This window comes from Paramisgurnus dabryanus, chromosome 14, assembly GCF_030506205.2.
Source record: "Paramisgurnus dabryanus chromosome 14, PD_genome_1.1, whole genome shotgun sequence".
Lineage (NCBI taxonomy): Eukaryota > Metazoa > Chordata > Actinopteri > Cypriniformes > Cobitidae > Paramisgurnus > Paramisgurnus dabryanus.
The window spans coordinates 22533519-22551954 of NC_133350.1; the positions used below are offsets into that span (position 1 = coordinate 22533519).

At 37.7% G+C, this 18436-nt stretch overlaps 1 protein-coding gene across 6 annotated transcripts in view; it reads right to left on the reverse strand.

Annotated features, from left to right (window-relative positions):
• Positions 1–537: 537 nt before the first annotated feature.
• slc4a10a (solute carrier family 4 member 10a) overlaps positions 538–18436 on the reverse strand; it is a 55571-nt gene continuing 37672 nt past the window's right edge. For 2 of the 6 annotated variants that reach the window (XM_065241590.1, XM_065241592.1), the window contains 21 exons: positions 17255–17415; positions 16991–17179; positions 14761–14846; positions 13805–13962; positions 13643–13730; positions 13412–13558; positions 13212–13312; positions 12809–12983; positions 12567–12700; positions 11241–11486; positions 10713–10818; positions 10003–10164; positions 7484–7597; positions 7206–7367; positions 6866–7117; positions 6606–6674; positions 4763–4936; positions 4355–4477; positions 4183–4247; positions 3908–4018; positions 538–1964 (listed from right to left, as the gene is read on the reverse strand). In XM_065241590.1, the coding sequence (XP_065097662.1) occupies positions 1880–1964; positions 3908–4018; positions 4183–4247; positions 4355–4477; positions 4763–4936; positions 6606–6674; positions 6866–7117; positions 7206–7367; positions 7484–7597; positions 10003–10164; positions 10713–10818; positions 11241–11486; positions 12567–12700; positions 12809–12983; positions 13212–13312; positions 13412–13558; positions 13643–13730; positions 13805–13962; positions 14761–14846; positions 16991–17179; positions 17255–17415 (2908 nt within the window). In that variant the 3' untranslated portion in view covers positions 538–1879. Of the gene's footprint in view, positions 1965–3349; positions 3387–3907; positions 4019–4182; positions 4248–4354; positions 4478–4762; positions 4937–6605; positions 6675–6865; positions 7118–7205; positions 7368–7483; positions 7598–10002; positions 10165–10712; positions 10819–11240; positions 11487–12566; positions 12701–12808; positions 12984–13211; positions 13313–13411; positions 13559–13642; positions 13731–13804; positions 13963–14760; positions 14847–16613; positions 16905–16990; positions 17180–17254; positions 17416–18436 lie in introns of all 6 variants that reach the window. The other 4 variants (XM_065241595.1, XM_065241594.1, XM_065241593.1 and 1 more) reach the window with 4 other exon arrangements.

An 18436-nucleotide genomic window follows, 5' to 3' on the forward strand; every position in this document is an offset into this window, starting at 1 on the left:
GTCTTTAGGTTTGAAAGCAGCAAAAGAAAACACCATGAATTTCTTTTTTATTTTAGCAATATTTCTAATAATTACCTGACAAATGGTTGGAAACCATAATCCATAGCCCACCGTTAGCTTGCTTTATGAGTGTACATAAACGCTACACAAAGTATACTAATAATTCACTTGAACTGCATGAACACGACTTACCATTGAGCATAATCTCATCATTTGCGCGGGAATTTATTCAGATCAAGCTTTGAAGTGAATTATGGGATACAGCCATAGGCTGCGTCTTTACTAAAGACTATTGGCTTGTTGTCTGCAAGAACCGACAGGCGGATGACGTCAAAGAACCGCGAGAGCGATTCGAGAAATCATACAGTGAAGTCTATCTTCGAATCGCTCTCGCGGTACGTTGACGTCATACGTCTGTCAGTTCTTGCAGCGCAACATGAAGTCGTACACAAAACAAACCTCATTTTTAATTACATAAAAGTGTTCACAGTTTTAATGATACATGTTCGTAATAATTAATAACTTTGAAATACAAGATGATTTCAGGAAGAAACTTTATTTTACAATGATAACAACAAAATCTAGAAATGTTTACAGTACGTGTACACAAGATGTCTTTAAAGAGCGAGTGTCATTTTGTTAACAAACATTTTAAATGGCAAAAACATGAACACATTCCCCCACTCTATACATAAATCTATCCACACATGAAATAACTTTATGTAACATTATACACAGACAAAATACATAATTACATGTACATGTGTTATTAATAAATGTCAAATGTGTCTCTGGTTAGCACATATTAATGCCCCTCATGTGAAAAAAATATTATTGCATTGACTGTCATGACTTGCGTATTATTGGCAGTATATATCATGTTTGGGTGATAAAGCCTGAAAATGAGACAGATACCCTAACTCAGAGACATTGTGAAACAGCACTATACAGTTAAATCACTCATTATCATGGTTTATTATTTGCAGAGTTTTAACAAAATATATGTTTACTATTATTTGCATGGTCAAATGCTACACACAATTTTGCAAAAATGAGATAAAGCTTGGTAGTAATATTTTTTTTTTAAATAAAATAAAACAAATTTGAGATTATGAATGTGAACATGTTTCATACAGTATCAAGTTCAAGAGAATGTGTTGAAGGATTCAATAAGCACAGTTCTGGCTCGTTAATTTTTTTGTTTTGTGAAATATTACAATAAAATTCACAAAATGAGAAAATTGTTCATAAAAGTACTTTAGAAAATATTGGTCACTGCTCATAAGTAGTATATATTAACATCCAATATATCATGAAGTGATGTGGAAAACATTGTGACAATCACACAGACATTTTAAAAGCTAAATGTGATAAGTTTAATTTAATAAAACTACATTTGCATTCTCTTTCCGAAAATTGCTTCTTACTAAGTTTTACAATATGCCTACATTATGTCTGCAAATGAATATTTATAATTTATGCATAATAATAAAAAATTCATTATGTTTATGCTATAAGACAAGGAATTCCCAAAGGATCTACTGTCCAAAAAGTATATAACATACAAAATACAATCTACCTGGTTTAAAACAAACAAATAACTTTTACAATTTCAATGGGTAAAACTACTTTGGACAGTAGGCTTCATAAACACACAATCCCACAATCCATTTGTTCTTTGTGGGTTTGCATACTCACGCATATTCAGACGCTCCAAACATATTTCATAAACACACACGCAAGCACACACACTCACACACATAACATTTAATGTAACATGGTGCCTTAGCACAAACTGGCACACACAACTCTACAAAAGAGAAGCAAATACTGGTGCTTTTAGTGTGGCACGATACAGAAAGTTTTTAACAACGTAAACTCACAAACTCGTCTCTCTGTCCAAATCTGTTTCCTTCTCTTCATCACGTGGCTCGTGTGTCACGGACCCTTTAACTGTTAAGCTGCTGAATATGAAAAAGAAATTCGTATCACAACGGCAATACACCAAATGATTTAGACAGTCAAGTGAAGTTGACTAGAAACAGCAAGCAGTATACATTATTTCTTGGAGCAAAATTATAATCTTTTGCATTAAATGTATTATTAAAAGATAAAGCAATAGAGCATTTATTATCATAGGGCTGTTAATTTGTGAAATGTGGAATATAAGACATTACATGAATTATTGCATATATATTTACTAAAAAAAAGCTTTTAAATTGAGATAATTCAAATGCAAAGACATATAAGTCAATATGAAGAATTCAGATGCAAACCATCAAAGGGGGTCTGACATTTTTTCATGTAAATGAACGTTTTTATCAGGCTCTTAGGTTTAGGTTCAGTAATTTCACTTCAATGGAAATGAAAAGGTTATTGGTCAGTAATTAAAATGCCTTTATTTCACAAATGTCACATTAGTCATTTAATTGTTTTTTTACAAATTTGACCATCTTTCACTGCAAAAACCTCTTTTTTTTGGCAAAACATCCACTTCTTTGTACAAGACATAGTAAACAGTTGCAAAATCACTAAAGATGCAACTAGAAAAATTGCAAATAATGAAAGTAAGAATTCAAAATTTAAAAATAAAGAACCTGAATCACACACTAGGGGGCGTTTTATGTGTTTTTCACATTCGTGTTATATTCAGGTTCAAGTACTCACAAGGGAGGGACCCAAACTTAAATGTAATCTACCCTTATTTCAAATTCGTCTTCTGTGCACTTTGAGGACTTTCCTGTAAAAGTAGCCGTGGAGTTTACTGGATTCTGCCAACAAAGCGGTATTTTCAAATGGCATGAGGCCGGAATTTTAACAGATTTTATGCAAAAGTATTTGATGCATGTTTAACACATGCCGATAGCATTTGGTCAGTATCATTATCTTATATTTGAAGGAGGTGACATTTGCATCTGAGCTCTTCATATATTGTTTGTTTTATTTCCAAATGTAATTGTTTATAACTAAATTAACCGCCCTTAATACATGCATGATTTGTATTATAGAGTTATAACTGTGTAAGTGCTTACATGTCAAGCTTGAGCTTTCCAAAATTCATGCTTTCCATGCAATGAACATTCTCAACGAACACACATAAACATGCATAGGAACAAAGGGCTTGATTTAATCCTTTGTGTAATGCCAATGTTTAGGACACCCTTTGTACAAAAAACTCAAGGTATTTGTTAAGCTAACATGGAAGACGCAAATTGAAAGAAGTTTTTTAAAAAAAGGAGAGAAGGTAGAGTTGGAACATTTGGGAAACATCATAGCACCAAAAGATGAAGGCCAGGCGACCACAGCACTATACAGTCATTGTGCATAGCGAGTTTGGGTTGCATCTTACCTTTGGACATCAGCTTCTGAGACATTAGGACAGGGAGCTTATGAGTGACAGGGGATGAAAGATTCAGTCATAACGTGAGCCTGATATTTCAACTTTCATTTGAAAGTAAACAACATGTTTGAGGATTTGACTGGAGAGGGGATCTCATGAAATAGGATCAGAGTTAATGAAACTCCAACTGAGTATGTTTTTAGTTCAATGTTCCAAAGGATAAAAACGTGCCATCATTGCACACTTAGGTGTGGGTAAGGCATGAAGCAATGTTCCAGGTTGAATACCAGCTTAAAATAATTACAATTTAAATTATAAATAAAAAAAATTACATTTTAACTACAAAACATGATTTAAATTGGTATGTTTTTATTAATGGCATGTTGATAAAGCATAATTTGTTATGAACCTGGAACATTTAAAAAAAGTTAAAAACTTATTTTTATAAGAATGAAAATGTGCATGGTAACATAAAAATACTGTGTATTGTGTGCTGTATTTCAATATTATGTTTACATGTGTGTGTCTAAAATAAAGTGAAGGGAAATTACTGAAGGGAATCCAAACCTTTTTGAGCTTTCATCTTTTTTGGTGCTGTCTGTGGTGAGGCTTTTCCACACATTTCCAAAAGATGTCTTTGTCATTTCGTCTGAAAGGTTGATAGTGGATGGATCATCCCTTAAACACAAACACATCAACATTTCTGGTAAATCTGGTGAATGGAATCATGTGGAACCAAAAATGGTTCTTCTATGACATCACTGTGACAAAACTTTTATTTTAAGAGTGATCATATACTTGAAATGTTCTAACATTGTATGAAAATTTTATCACCCACTTACTTGTAATTCTCCTCAAGAGGGACTTGAACAATTCCTTCATCCTCCACCAAAACACACTCATTCTCCTAAAGCAAGAGAAGGCACAATTTGGTTAAACTTCCCTTAAAAATACTGTCTGCAGATATTGATAATAGTGGCCGCAGCCAATAGCATGTTGGGGGGGGGGTGGTACCTCTTGCTGAGCATCTTCCAATTTTTTCTTCTTGCTCTCGGGCATGAGGTCATCAAGCCAACTGAGCTCTCGCTTAGAGAAGATAAAATCCAACAGCTTACGGATGAAAACCAGTGCTAACACCTGTATGGGATAACACAAATGTCACATAAGAATGCAATGATGTTGTAAAATAAACTCATGCATATATACTCGCTGGGACACATGGCTACTTTATAAATGAATCAACACAATCTCATGACAATTTTTACATACAGTATTTTACAAGGTGGTCCCTGTGACGTTGGGTTTTGGGGTATCGCTACTGTTTTTATTTCAAATAATCACACAAATTCATACAAATAAGCTAATAATATGTATGTAGTATATGTACGAATTCCAATGAGATCACAACCACATACATCTTACCATCATAGGAAAGACGATGGCGGCTTTAGAGGTTTTAATGACCCAGAGAAGCACCAGGCAGCTGAGCTGCATGATGGTAAACAGGTGGACCTTTCTCAGCGGGACATGTCTGAGATATATAAAATCTGGCTGATGTTTCGCTGGCATCCCAAACAGCCTCAGACGATCAAAAAACTGAACACAAGAACACAAAGCAAAACTTCATAATACATACAACACACATTTAAAGAAAATACAAGCCGGACAAATTCAACCACCTTAGTCTGAGTTTAATATGTAATGTTCGAATACCCTATGCTAGCCAGAGGCGATCTTAACATAGAGGCATAGGTAAGCGCTAAGCGGCTTCTTGGGGCCCCCTACCAGCGGTCACAGTGGGGGACCCCAATCAACCTAAAAAATAAATACCCTTATTATCATGAACACTTTAAAACATGGTGAATTGTATTAATATTCTTAAGAAATACGTTGAAACTCTGAAGTAGTAGTTAAAATTTACAGTTTATGTTTATCTGTCACTACACACATACACCCCCTTCTTTCACAATGAAATGGACCAGTCCATAAGGGGAGTGACAGGGCGACTGGAAAAGTACACAAACAGAGACAAATCAAGACAAATAAAAATGCGAAAATTAAATGATCTTACTCAAGAGGCTCAAATAAACGCAAAAAAAGCGAAAAGACATCGATAAATACTTGGCAACGCTGCCAAAGTGACACATTTTTTACTACTGTTGTTGAGGATACTGACAGGAACAACAACAACGTCCAAAGTGTTGAACAGGCCTCTACAGCAGCAGCAGCAGCAGCTAGATAACGTTAACCAAGAAGAAATTTAAGAGGACTTCACGTTGTTGCCGCCCACTGTGGCCGGTGACAGTGTCAATGATGTTGACCCAGATGAGGTGGAAGAGTTGTCCAGTAATGGCCATTTTGACACAGATGATGCGGCTTTGGTGAGTAAACCACCTAGTTCTGCTGGTAAAAGCCCTTGGCCTACTCTGATAAAAATTATTTTGTGGTGATGTAAATGACAATACTACAGAAAAACTAATTTAACCCTTATGTTATGTTGGGGATGTTTTCATCCACTGTGGGGTGCTGTTGAGTCTTAATTTGGCCACAACTTTCTCTGTGTTTTAGCAAATGGAATTGTTTTTGGAGACAAACCTTATTTTGCACATATTTTGGGAAAATGCTTTTAAAATGTTTTAAAAACTCAACAATACAATGTGGGCAAATTCACAACCCTTTTGTTATGTTCGTTATGAAACCATCCACTAAATTAAACTGCTGTAAAAATCAGATAAATATTTGGTTTCAGATTTTTTGCATGAATCAACGATTTCTTTAAAAACTCACTCAAAACTGATTTGGGGAAACACACACACACACTTATTTTCAATATAAAAAGTGATTGTGGACTGGATTTTAGTTGACCTTTTATCACAGTCTTGGGCATGTGAAAGATGAATAACAACATTGGATTTGATGCATTGTTAGTTTTTGTGAAGAATCAGATAAAAAAAAATTTTCTCCCTCATTTACTGCCCATGTCTGTTTTTGCCCTATTGACTTATTCTCTATTGGGTTCCATCGTGACAAACTATAAATATGTGTAGTGCTACATTTTGTGTGTTCTTCTTCATTTTGGAGTAAAAAAATCGTTCTCTTTTAAAGATCGGATAGGGGGGCCCCATACATACCTTTCGCCTTGGGCCCCCAATTTGCTAAATCCTCCACTGGTGCTACCATTCGGTTACAGAATATGGTTAAATAAATGAACTGTGTGCATTTTTGTAACTGACAGGTACATTACAATAATCACAACATGAAGTACCTGAATGCCCCTGAGAGAAGACGCCCCCATGTAGAGAAAAACTCCATACAACACAGGCATCGGGATGTGCTAAGGACACAAAATCAATAAACAGCAACAAGGATTAAATGCCACAGAAAGATTTTTATTGCTAACAAGTATAAGATCCTCAAGTATGCTCCTGAAGGGAACACTTTATAAATAAGGAGTCCAACTCTGTAGGAGAAAAAGACTGACTTTTGGTCTAAGACTCTGGTCTCTATAAACCAAAGATCACTAACCTTTAGTACGGAGGTCATAAACACTGAACAGCCCATGAGAACGAATATCATGAGACCAGTGAACCGCTGCTCCCTGATGCCCAAGAACTTTGGCTGTTCTCCAGGGGCGGAGCATTCAGACTCCAGCTTCAGGCTGTTGACGTGAGAGATCGACAGGACCGTCGCGGCCACAAACCATGGCAGACCCATCAGAGAGCACACCCCCAACATCACGCCTACCACAAAGAGGTCCAGATGATACCCACAACCTTTCTGTGGATGCACACATTCACAGAGTATTAAGAAGACATTGTTGCAGACCACAGGAACACTGTTGTTATAATAATATCTGGCCTCGTACCTTCAGCTTGTGTTCCTTCCTGTTAATGATAACAGCAGTGATCTGTTGATCCATGAAGATGAGAATGGTACACAGGAGAGCTGGGATGAAAGATATGAGAATGGTCCACCATGGGTTTGGCCCCAGAGGGCTAATGAACCAGCCACGGTCATCTCTGGTTGGCTGTAAGAGATCATGTGATCAATATCTACACGCACTGGATGTATATACAACATTTGTGTAAAAATGTACACATGAAAAGAATACAGTGTATGTTTTAATAACATTCTCAGACTTACTTTAAACTCATTAGGAACCTGTAGTTTGGGGGAGGGGATTCCCAGGCCGTAGTCGATCAAAACCATGGTCAAGATGGTGAGAAAAACAGCAAAATCACTGATGATCGCTCTCACCTGTGGATGAAACATACAGAGTTGTATACAAACAAGGTTTAAACTATGGGTACATTTACACAACAACAATGTACTTAAAACTAGAGATAGGACAATATATTGCAGAGGCCGATATATTTGCCGATATTTGGATTTATTTTTTATTATCCGCATCGGCCGATAAATCTTTTTAATCGGCCAGTAAATTTCTATTTTACTTAAATTTGATGTTTGTAATAAAAAAGACACTCAGGGCCCTATTTTAACGATCTGAAACGCAAGGGCGAAGTGCAACGCGCAAGTGAGTTTGTGGGCGGATCTTGGGCGCTGTTGCTATTTTCCCGGCGTGAGAAATAACTCTTGCGCCGGGCGCAAATCAATAAGGGGTTGGTCTGAAGTAGGTTCATTATTCATAGGTGTGGTTTGGGCGTAACGTCAAATAAACAAATCAGAACGCTATCCAACATTCCCTTAAAACGCAAGGGCGCAAGTTCCATTGCGGGTTGCTATTATTATGACGGATTTACCAGGCGTACGCCAGGAGCGGTTTACAGCCGAGGAGACCGACGTTCTTGTAAGAGCAGTCAAAGACAAAGAAGTTGTTTTGTATGGGGATGGGAGAAACCCGCCCAAATCAGCGTAGGTTAAACAGGCGTGAGAGGAAATAGCCACAACTGTCTCATCAGCTGGCATCCCCATCGTTGCGCCAAACGCTACAATGATGTCAGGAGACGGGGGAATCCCAAGCTTGCCAGCATAAATCGGGCATGCCGTGTAACGGGAGGTGGATCTGCCTCTACACAGACGCCAGCAGAGGACATCGCTGCGTCCACCCTCACCGCTGAAAGGGTTTGGGGGCTTTGAAATCGGACCCAAGAAACGCAAGCAAGGTCCAACCCCAAAGTACACTTACAAATCAAGTTCATATACATTAAGGTTTCTTATGAAAACATTTTAATTATTATTTACATAAAATAAACGTAATACAGCCACACAACAAACTTATGAAAATATATTAATCGTTATTTGCATGAGAATTTTTTAACGCAGCCACACAATAAATAAAAACTATCACCACAATGCTCACCACTATGATTCCCCTTATCTCGTGTATTAATATTTTTAAGTGTACCAATTTATGATTTGCAAAAATAACTGTTGCATCTGTGTAGATTAGATGCAAAGTGTATGCGCGTTGTGCACGCTATACATTATGGTCAAGCATGCGCCCTTAAAATAGCATAATGAACAACGCGCCACTGACTTTAAACTTTTTTTTTCTAGTCAGTGGCGCAATTGTTTTTTGAAACTGCAAAATAGCATCAGGGATGGTTTGCGCCGGAACACGCCTCTTTTTTGCGCTGAACCGCCCAGGGAGCGCAAGTTCATTCCCTAGTTTGCCGACGTGCATCTGTGGAGGGAAAAACCCGCTGTGCGCCGGTGCAAAATACGAATGATACATGCGTCACTGACAAAGTCAATTGCGCTGGGTGCAAGATAGGGCCCTCAACGTGTCTCTCAATGTAAAGCAAAAGTCTGACAGACAATAAAATAAGCAATCATTATTCACTATTAAACATGACGTTGACACCACGCTAGTTTAACAAACTTATTCAAACAATACCGTAAGATGTCAGATTAATTATGTCTTGTAAATATGTTTTAAGTACTTCAAAAGGGTATATATTATATATATTATGCATAACAAATGTTTTTTTAGTGTCACCAATTTTCTGTTTATCTCTTATTTACTGTAATAACATTTGTGTTATATCAGCTTCATATTGGCCATTCATAAAGCTTTCTTAATATCGGCATCGGCCAAAATGCAGATAAGAAGATGTTCATTTGTGACCCAACCATGGCTTTAAAAAATCCAGCATTTTTTGATTGTAAATCAGTATCACTTTATCTTATGTTTGTCAGAATCCTGCCAGATCCTTGTTGGTATTTAGATCTAGTTCAGCATGGCAGGGTTCTGACAGTACATATGTTCTATGTGGGAAATGTGTGGTTTTAGTATTGGTTTATTCTGACCACGCATTTCCCGGGTCTCGTCACTTTTTCCCCGATCCCTTACTTGTGATTATTTTCAAGGGGTATGTAATTTACTTTGTCCCTATTTATTGTCCTTGTGTTTGCTGTTCTTTGCACGTTCGTCTTGTCGCCTATCCTGTTGGTTTACTTGTAAGTAACTTGTGAAGTCTTAGTCTGTTTAATGTTTTGGAAAAGTTTATTGTTAGTTGTGTTAAGTTTAGTGTTAGTTTAGTGTTGTGTTTTCCTTGTCCAGTTTTTCCCCCTCATGGGTTTTGTTTTTCTGTTTACCCTGTTTTGTTTAATAAATTCCTTTATCGTCTACGTCTGCATTTGGGTTCGTGTCTTGTGTATAAATCCTGACAATGTTAAACATAAACAGAGCTTCTTGCCTTGGTGGGGAAGTAGCGGCTGGTTTTGAATTCTTTGAGGAAAGAGGACATGGCAACCGTGGAGAAGAAGAGAATGACAGACCAGAACAGAACATCGGGGACGTACGGACCATGATGACCACATGCGTTTCCAACGAATTCACCTCTGTTGTCTACGCAGTCCTGAAACATAAAATAAGATATTCAAAAATTACATCTGCCCCTGCTAAAGAACACAGACAAACAGCATCAAATAATTTAACTCATGTACAACTGTCTTTACCGCAATACATATTTTTGCTATTATGCACTAGGTTGTGCTTTTACCCAACTTATAAAACATTAAAGCATCTACGGATCCAAAAACAGTAAAAACTATGTGCATGTTTTAATCATAATAAAAAACGAAAATCAAAAATTATGATGGGTGGCTGGGAACCTTTTTTTGAAAAAAACGTGATTGCGTGCGTGTGTGTGCTGGAGCTTAAATATAAGGCAAAAAATAAGCTGAGGTAAACCAGCCTAGGATTTACTTTATCTGTAAAAAATGTAATCACCCATATCTGAGCCAAAGAAATGACAAACTTGCACACAAAGTCTGTGGGAATGTACAAAATAGCACACTGTTTACTAAAGAAATTAGCATGTAGTGTACAAAATATATTTAATATCCTTATGCATGAAATACAAAGAATACCTTTACCACATTTGTCAAATGTTGTCATGCTTACCTTGACATCTAGGTCTAACCAGACGATCTCAGAAGCAGTGATGTTTTTATCCTTCCAGTAACGCAGTGTTGCATTACTGGGATCGTCGGGCATTTTGCACACACACCTGCAAAACACACAAAGCGTTTAAAGCATCGCAAGTGTATGTTTACCGTACATAAATGTAAATTTAAAGAAGAAATAATACACTATGTTGATCTAATATTACCCTAAAAAAACAGAAAGTCTGTCAGATTCTAAAGGCATGTAATAATTTTCATATTTTTATTTAATATATGCAAAAATGTCTTTATTGTTATTTAAAATTATCTAATGTTGTGTTATTTTTTGTTTATTTTTCATACAGTTTATATTTGGATACACTGCTGTAATATATTACTGTCAGTTGTTCAATAAACAATAAACAAGTGTATGTTTACTTCTCATTTACTAGTATGGATGTGAAAATAAGAAAAGACACTTTTGGGGACAAACTTACGTTTGGGGATCTCCTCATTTATAAAACACTGTGCGTGTGGCAATACTTACGAGTAATTTGTAAGCAGGTTAAGGTCACTGTGCATGTTGATAGGATAAGTCTCTCCAAGATGGATGAGTTTCTCCAGAGCCTCGTAGATAAAGATGATGCAGATGAGGGAAGCAAAGGCTTCCTCTGTAAATCTTGTGATGTAACACACCAGTGAGCTGGCGTCTGTGGCCACCAGCAGCAGACAGAAAAAAGCTGTCCACAGTCCAATACACACACGTAAGGAGAGGTAGGACAAGCCATAATCTCTGAGGACACAAAAAAATAAATAAAAGTAAAACCAGGCATTTTCATGATTTCTCCAATTAGGTTTTTATAAATTGTGGCTTTAAAAAAGTAACCACTGCCTCATTCAATTTGCATTTAGCATTAAAATATTAGTCCATTTGTTTAAAAAAATCCAGATAATTTACTCACCACCATGTCATACAAAATGTTGATGTCTTTCTTTGTTCAGTGGAGAAGAAATTATGTTTTTTGAGGAAAACATTCCAGGATTTTTCTCATTTTAATGGACTTTAATTGACCCCAACACTTAACACTCAACACCTAACAGTTTTTTTCAACGGAGTTTCAAAGGACTCTAAAGGATCCCAAACAATGCATAAGGGTCTTATCTAGCAAAACGATTGTCATTTTTGACAAGAAAAAAAATAGGCACTTTTACACCACAACTTCTCGTCTATATCCGGTTCTGTGATGCATTACGCCCCAGTGTTTACAAGTGTGGAGAAAGAGGACCGTTCCAGCATTCTTGTATGTCGAAAGATACTTATAAATGTCTTTGTGTCAGTTTATTGTTTAAAATGGTCCGCAAATGTGCGTTTCATATATGTAACACGTGACCTTTCGACATCATTACGCAATTATGTGAGGTCACGCTGGCGCGCCACAGGACCGGAGATAGACGAGAAGGTGTGTTTTAAAAGTGCATATTTTTTATTTTTCTTGTCAAAAATGACAACCGTTTCGCTAGATAAGACCCTTATGCCTCGTTTTGGATCGTTTAGAGTCCTTTGAAACTGCAATTTAAACTGCATTACAACTGTTACGTGTTGGGGTCCATTAAAGTCCATTAAACTTTTTTTAAAACAATCCTGGAATGTTTCCTTAAAAAAAAAATTCTTCTTGACTGAACAAAGAAAGACATCAACATTTTGGATGACATGGTGGTGAGTAAATTAAAGAAAATGGACTAGTCCTTTAACTAGGTGATAGAAACGTTATTCACAGGTGCAATTCTTAGTAAATCCCAATTTATCTGGCTGAGAAACTTTCATTCAAGAAACTCATAAAAGCTTTGTGCAAATCAATCAAAAGAACCTTACTTGCAGAATTTGAAAAGGATTTTCTCAAAAACCAAGACCGGCCCCGTGCTTCCCAGTATAGTGAGGGGCTGCCCAGCAAACAAGGAGTATGCAATACCTGTCATTGAAGCTCCAAACAGAGACTCTATTGCACTCTAAGAGAGAATGAGAGAGAGAATGGATACAATATACTGTATATGAGTTTCTTATCTTCTTATCTTATCCATTAAAGTTTCTGTAGTAATATACTGGTGTCTTCTTACTATGCGTCCCTCCGTAGCTTCTCCCAGCAGTCCTCCAAAGGTGATGACAGGTGACATACAGGCGCAGTACAGAAACAGGAAAGAGGCCAAACACTGCAGGCTGATGGCGTCTGTGTAATCTGACAAGTAGTGTGGAGCCTTACGCTTAATGTCCCGAAAAAAGCCACCAAAAAGGCTGAAGATCAAAACAAAATCATCTTTATCAGTAAAACTTCTTGCTTTATTGTAATATCTTGTCATTTGTTATTTGTAAGTGTGCATGCATTATATGAATGTCTATTTGTGTATGCAAGCATCAACATTTATATTTGCATTTTCTGCCTCTCTATTTGGAAAACAGACAATTGTTCTTGCAATGCGTGTATGTTTAGGAATACACTGAGTTTAAATGACGATCACTCACATCCCTGTGCGTTGTAACTCTGGTCCTCCATGACCTCCATGCTCCTCAGCTTCCCCCAGATCTGCCCCTCCATTGGCCAGAGGAGGAACCTTCCTCTTCTCCTGCATGATGAAGACACAACATCATTTTTATTCATCTAAACGATGGCAAATGTGTACTTTGTAATCCAGTATCAGATCAACATAGAATTAAAGCGTCACCTGAGAGGGAACGTTTTTGGGAGGTTCTATCCTAATGGTGGGATCCCACTCGCCTGGGGGCAGCACAGTCACCTGGTCCAAAAACTCATCGATTCCTGCCACGAGGTCAGTGCGATCCTTCGCTTTATAAGCTACGTCATGGAACACCTGAAGGGAAGATGTTCAGGTACACTTACAAGTCTGTTCACTTATTTTCAACAATATGATCATGGTGTCACTCGATGCACTGACCTCATCTGTCATGAGTGTGGCTATGGAACGACCAATCTCGTGGTACTGAGGCCCTTTGCCCATTGGCCCCATCAGGATAAAAAGAAACCTGCATAAACACATAGGACCATTAGGTAAATCCTGATGGACAATAATTTGCTAAATATGTCTCTCTGCTCTTGCCTAGTGGTGATAGGAACTTCAGCCAGGCCGTTGAGCAGCACGGCCGGAGACAGACGGATGAAAGCCACCACAGGTTTCTCCAGAAACTCCAATTCGCCCACCAGGATATTGGAGGCTTCAGCCCCCGGTGGGATCTTCTTCATGAAATGAAGGTCTATCTGCATGCACAAATACAATTTTCCTTAAAAAAAACACTGGCAGCACTTTATTTTACAGTGTCTTTGTTTTTACACGTTACATGTAATTATTATAGCAATAACAGCAAATTAATTACATGCAACAACCCCTAAACCCAACCCTAACCCTATAGTAAGTACATGTACATGTAAGTACATATTATTACATTGTAACAGAGATGCCTTAAAGGGATAGTTCACCCAAAAATTCTATCATTATTTTCTCTTCCTTATGTTGTTACAAACCTGTATGAATTTATTTTTTCTGATGAACACAACAGAAGATATTTTGATAAATAATGGCAACCACACAGCTGATTATAACCATTGACTTCCATAGTAGGAACAACAAATATTATGGAAGTATTGTGATAAATTATGAAGATATTTTGATAAATGATGGTAAGCACACAGTTGATGGTACCCATTGAATTCCATCGTATTTGTTTTTCCTACTATGGAAGTCAATGGTAACAATCATCTGTGTGCTTACCATCATTAATCAAAATATCTTTTTTTGTGTGTTTATCAGAAAAAAGAAATTAATTCAGGATTAAAACAACAGGAGGATGAGAAAATTATGACAGATTTTACATTTTTGGGTGAACTGTCCCTTTAAGCCCAGAGTATAGTCTGTTTTTTATGTGTATGCTAAAGAACATGCACAGTCGAACGCACAGCCTTACAAAGTATAGTTTATTTGACTTGTACGTGTACACGGTAAAAAACAGACTATATTGCGGGCTTAAGAAGTTGTGGAGTATAAAATGTAATTTATACCTTGCTAAAGTCGACAGCACTGTTCTCACGACTGCCGGCCCCCCCTTCTGTAGTGGCGGGCTGAGCCTGAGGTGAAACCATCTGACCTGGATACAGTATACATATAATATAAGCATGTAGCAATTCCTTATTAATAATAACACATTATAATAAGGTATGATATACCAGAAAATTAAAATTAAGAAGATAAGGAACTATAAACAAAGACCTGTAAAATGAAACAGAATTAATAGTTATAGAATGAAGGTGCAGTCACACATCACTTTTGGTCCATTTACATCCATTCATAGACATGTGAATACACCAGACCGGAAACGCTTGTGCAAAATTTTTCGTGCTTGCTGAGTTCCAAAGTTCAAGTTTGGTAAAATCACAAATTTGTATCATGTGAAGGCGTGTGACCAATAGATGAACGATACATCAAACCTAAAGTGTGGAGGACCAAGTCGGCAAAATGATGAAAAAAAAAATATATATATATATATATATATTGCCGCTTTTCCATTGCATAGTACCCCACGGTTTAGTTTAGTTTGGGTCGGGTCAGCTCACCTCACTTTGGCGTGGTTAGCTTTTCCATCGAGTTTAGTATCACTTCGGAGTGGGAGGGATTATAGGCGTGTCGTTATATTTACGCTGCCTACTGCTGTGACATCATACACGTGAGAGCGTTGTTGTACATTCCCATACATTCATTTATTTCTCAGTCTGCCACAAAATTAAAATTGGCCACCACAAATAGATGTTTGCACATCGCGTTTATAACTACCTCTGTCTCACATGACAGTTTCTGTTCAAACACACGACCCGTGGCGTCAGTCGACGGCGCTCCACTGAGCCTCATTCAAGTTGCATTTAAGACTATATAATGCGGACGTGCAAGTCGGGAATGTGCCGCCACAAACTGCAAGTCTGGAAAAAACTGTTATGGTGTCCCGGATTCTCAACCTGCGGATGTTTTTCATCGCTAAAAGGGTGTTTGGAAACTTATAGCAGAACACAGATAACAACATGTTTGCTTGAGACAGCGCAAGCTAGCAGTAAGCTAAAGCTAATATTTACATTATAGCGATGACGTGACGATTCTCTCAGACCGATCAGTGATCTACAGTGTTTTCGCGTCACGTTTGGTATCAGCTCGGGTCGCTTGGAACCCCAACCGAGGTGGTACGAAAAAAAGTATCGGGTACTACGTACTGCACCCAATGGAAAAGCTCCCAAAAGTAAGCTGACCCGACCCAAACTAAACTAAACCGTGGGGTACTATGCAATGGAAAAGCGCCATATGTGTACAAAGAAATATATAAAACAAAATTTTTTTGTATTATGACTGAATGTTAAATAAAAGAAAAAAGAAAAATATATATAACATAAATAAATACAAAAACAAATACGCAGAAAAGTAGTAATACTCATAAATGTTTGTTTTTTATATTTATCTGCATATTTATATTTGTTTTTGTATTTATTGATTTATGTTTGATTTATATATTTTTTTGTACATTTACTTTTGTATTTATTTATTATTATTTATATAATTTAAAAAATTGTAGGCTTGGTCCTCCATAAGTGTGACCGTGGCTTTATGAGGTTACAAAGTTTATTGAAATTAATATATAAACAGCATCTGGAAGCAGCAAAGAAACTATAAGACTACAATTCGTAGTCCTCTAATAACTACTCCTCTATGGTTAAATACTAAACTGTGAATACTATTTGTGTGTCTGCATTTAGGTAATCCACATCTAAGGGTTAAATATTCTACAGTAGGTACTGTATGCAGATTTACAGTAGGTATTGCATATCTATGGGTTAGACTACAATTTACTAATAGCTAATCTGCAATCTATTGCCTGATGGTGGCTCCTCCTCTGGGTTGAAGGTGGGGATGCTGTGGTACCCATAAGGTGGGCTGAGTCTCTTGCTGAAATGGATGGGAGTTTTTTGGGGTCGGGAGTGAGGGTTGTCTTTGGCAGGAAGGGCAGAAGGGCACATGTGGGGTTTCTGAGGATCTGACACACATTTGGGACAGTGGAGGGACCAGGCTGGACATAAGAGCGCCTGTCTGTCTCTCATGCCACATGTGAACCTAGACCAGAGGTCTTGAGAAGGGGGCTTGAGAGATGGATGGCCTGCGACTACAACTGAGACACAGAAAAACCAACAAATGGATGATAAGATAGATGGTATATGTAGACAATAGCTGCTGGTGGAGTACATTGAGCAGTACCATTCTTATCCATAGAGTGAGGTTCAGACTGCTTCTTGCCGATATCTGCAAAGGAACGTACGATGGGGATCCGATTGGCCAGTTTCTTCTGGTTCTGATGGTGGTGCTGTTTAAGGAGAGCGTTTCGAATCTTTTTCCGTACCTCCTCACCCAGAACACCCGAGGTCTCGTGCTGGTCCAGAACCATATCTACAAAAACACACAAATAATGCACAGTTACGTTATATTTTGAAGGCTGAAGAGTAAGCTTCAGAAGATCTGTACCAGCGATCTCCTCCAGTGAGTTGGCTCTCATGTCCAGCATGACTATTCCATTGAGGATGCAGCTCCGCAGTTCAAACAAACTGTGCAGGGAAAGTGTGGCAACATACGGTTTGCTCCACCTCTCTCCTCCATCCTCCACATCCTCCTCAAATTTTAGCCATCTACAGAGAAAAGAAGAAAACTAGCAGCAGTGAGAATAATATTTCTGTTGGGAAGAATGATAAATGTGGCTTACAATACAACTCAGATGTAAATAATTTAAATCATTGATGGATTTTAAATTAAAAAAGGTGGTAGATCCTTTTCATATCTAGCCCCTAAGCTCTGGAATGATTTACCAAATAATGTTTGAGTATCAGACACAGTCGATCACTTTAAGTCTAAGCTGAAGACATTCTTCTTTAACAAAGCATTCACATAAAATGTCAAGTAAATGTACCTATCCCGCAATAGCTAGTTTGTCCAGAACAAAGCACTCACAGAACTCATCTGGGTAATATACTTATGCCGCAATAGTTAGCCTGTCTGGAACCGAGCGGATTTTAAACCACAATACTGTATGACACTTGCATTACATGCGAACGGCCCCTACGCTAATAGAATTCTGTTTTTGTCTCCCTGTCTCGTCCTCGACCCGAGGACAATGAGACAAACAGACCCAGTTCCTGCTGCTGTGAAGGTCATCACACCACTGATCTACTGGCTGTCCTTCAACATGATGCCCAGCCGATTCGCAAGCAACGACCAACGGCTGAACCAGTTTAATCCGCTTACCCGTTTCCTATACCTATCGTGTTTATATATATATAAATATATATTAATCTCTCTCAAGGGTTTTTGTCCTCCTAGGAGTTTTCCCACAGAGTTTTTCTCCAAGGGGTTTTTTCATCCCCGGGAGAGTCAGCCAACATTGGCTAAACTTAGCACTTTACTGTATACGTTACATTATTACTACGCTCGCTTGTACGGTTTATTCTTAGCCGCCTTTGTCTTCTTCTTATATTGTCTATTGAGTAGTCTGTGTTTTCCCTACATCTGTTCATGTAAAGCTGCTTTGAAACAATTAACAATTGTAAAAAGCGCTATATAAATAAAATTGAATTGAATTGAAATTGAATTGAATGTCTTTCATTGCAAAACCCTCTAAGTGCATGCACGCTTTTTGGCAAAACCACATGCAGG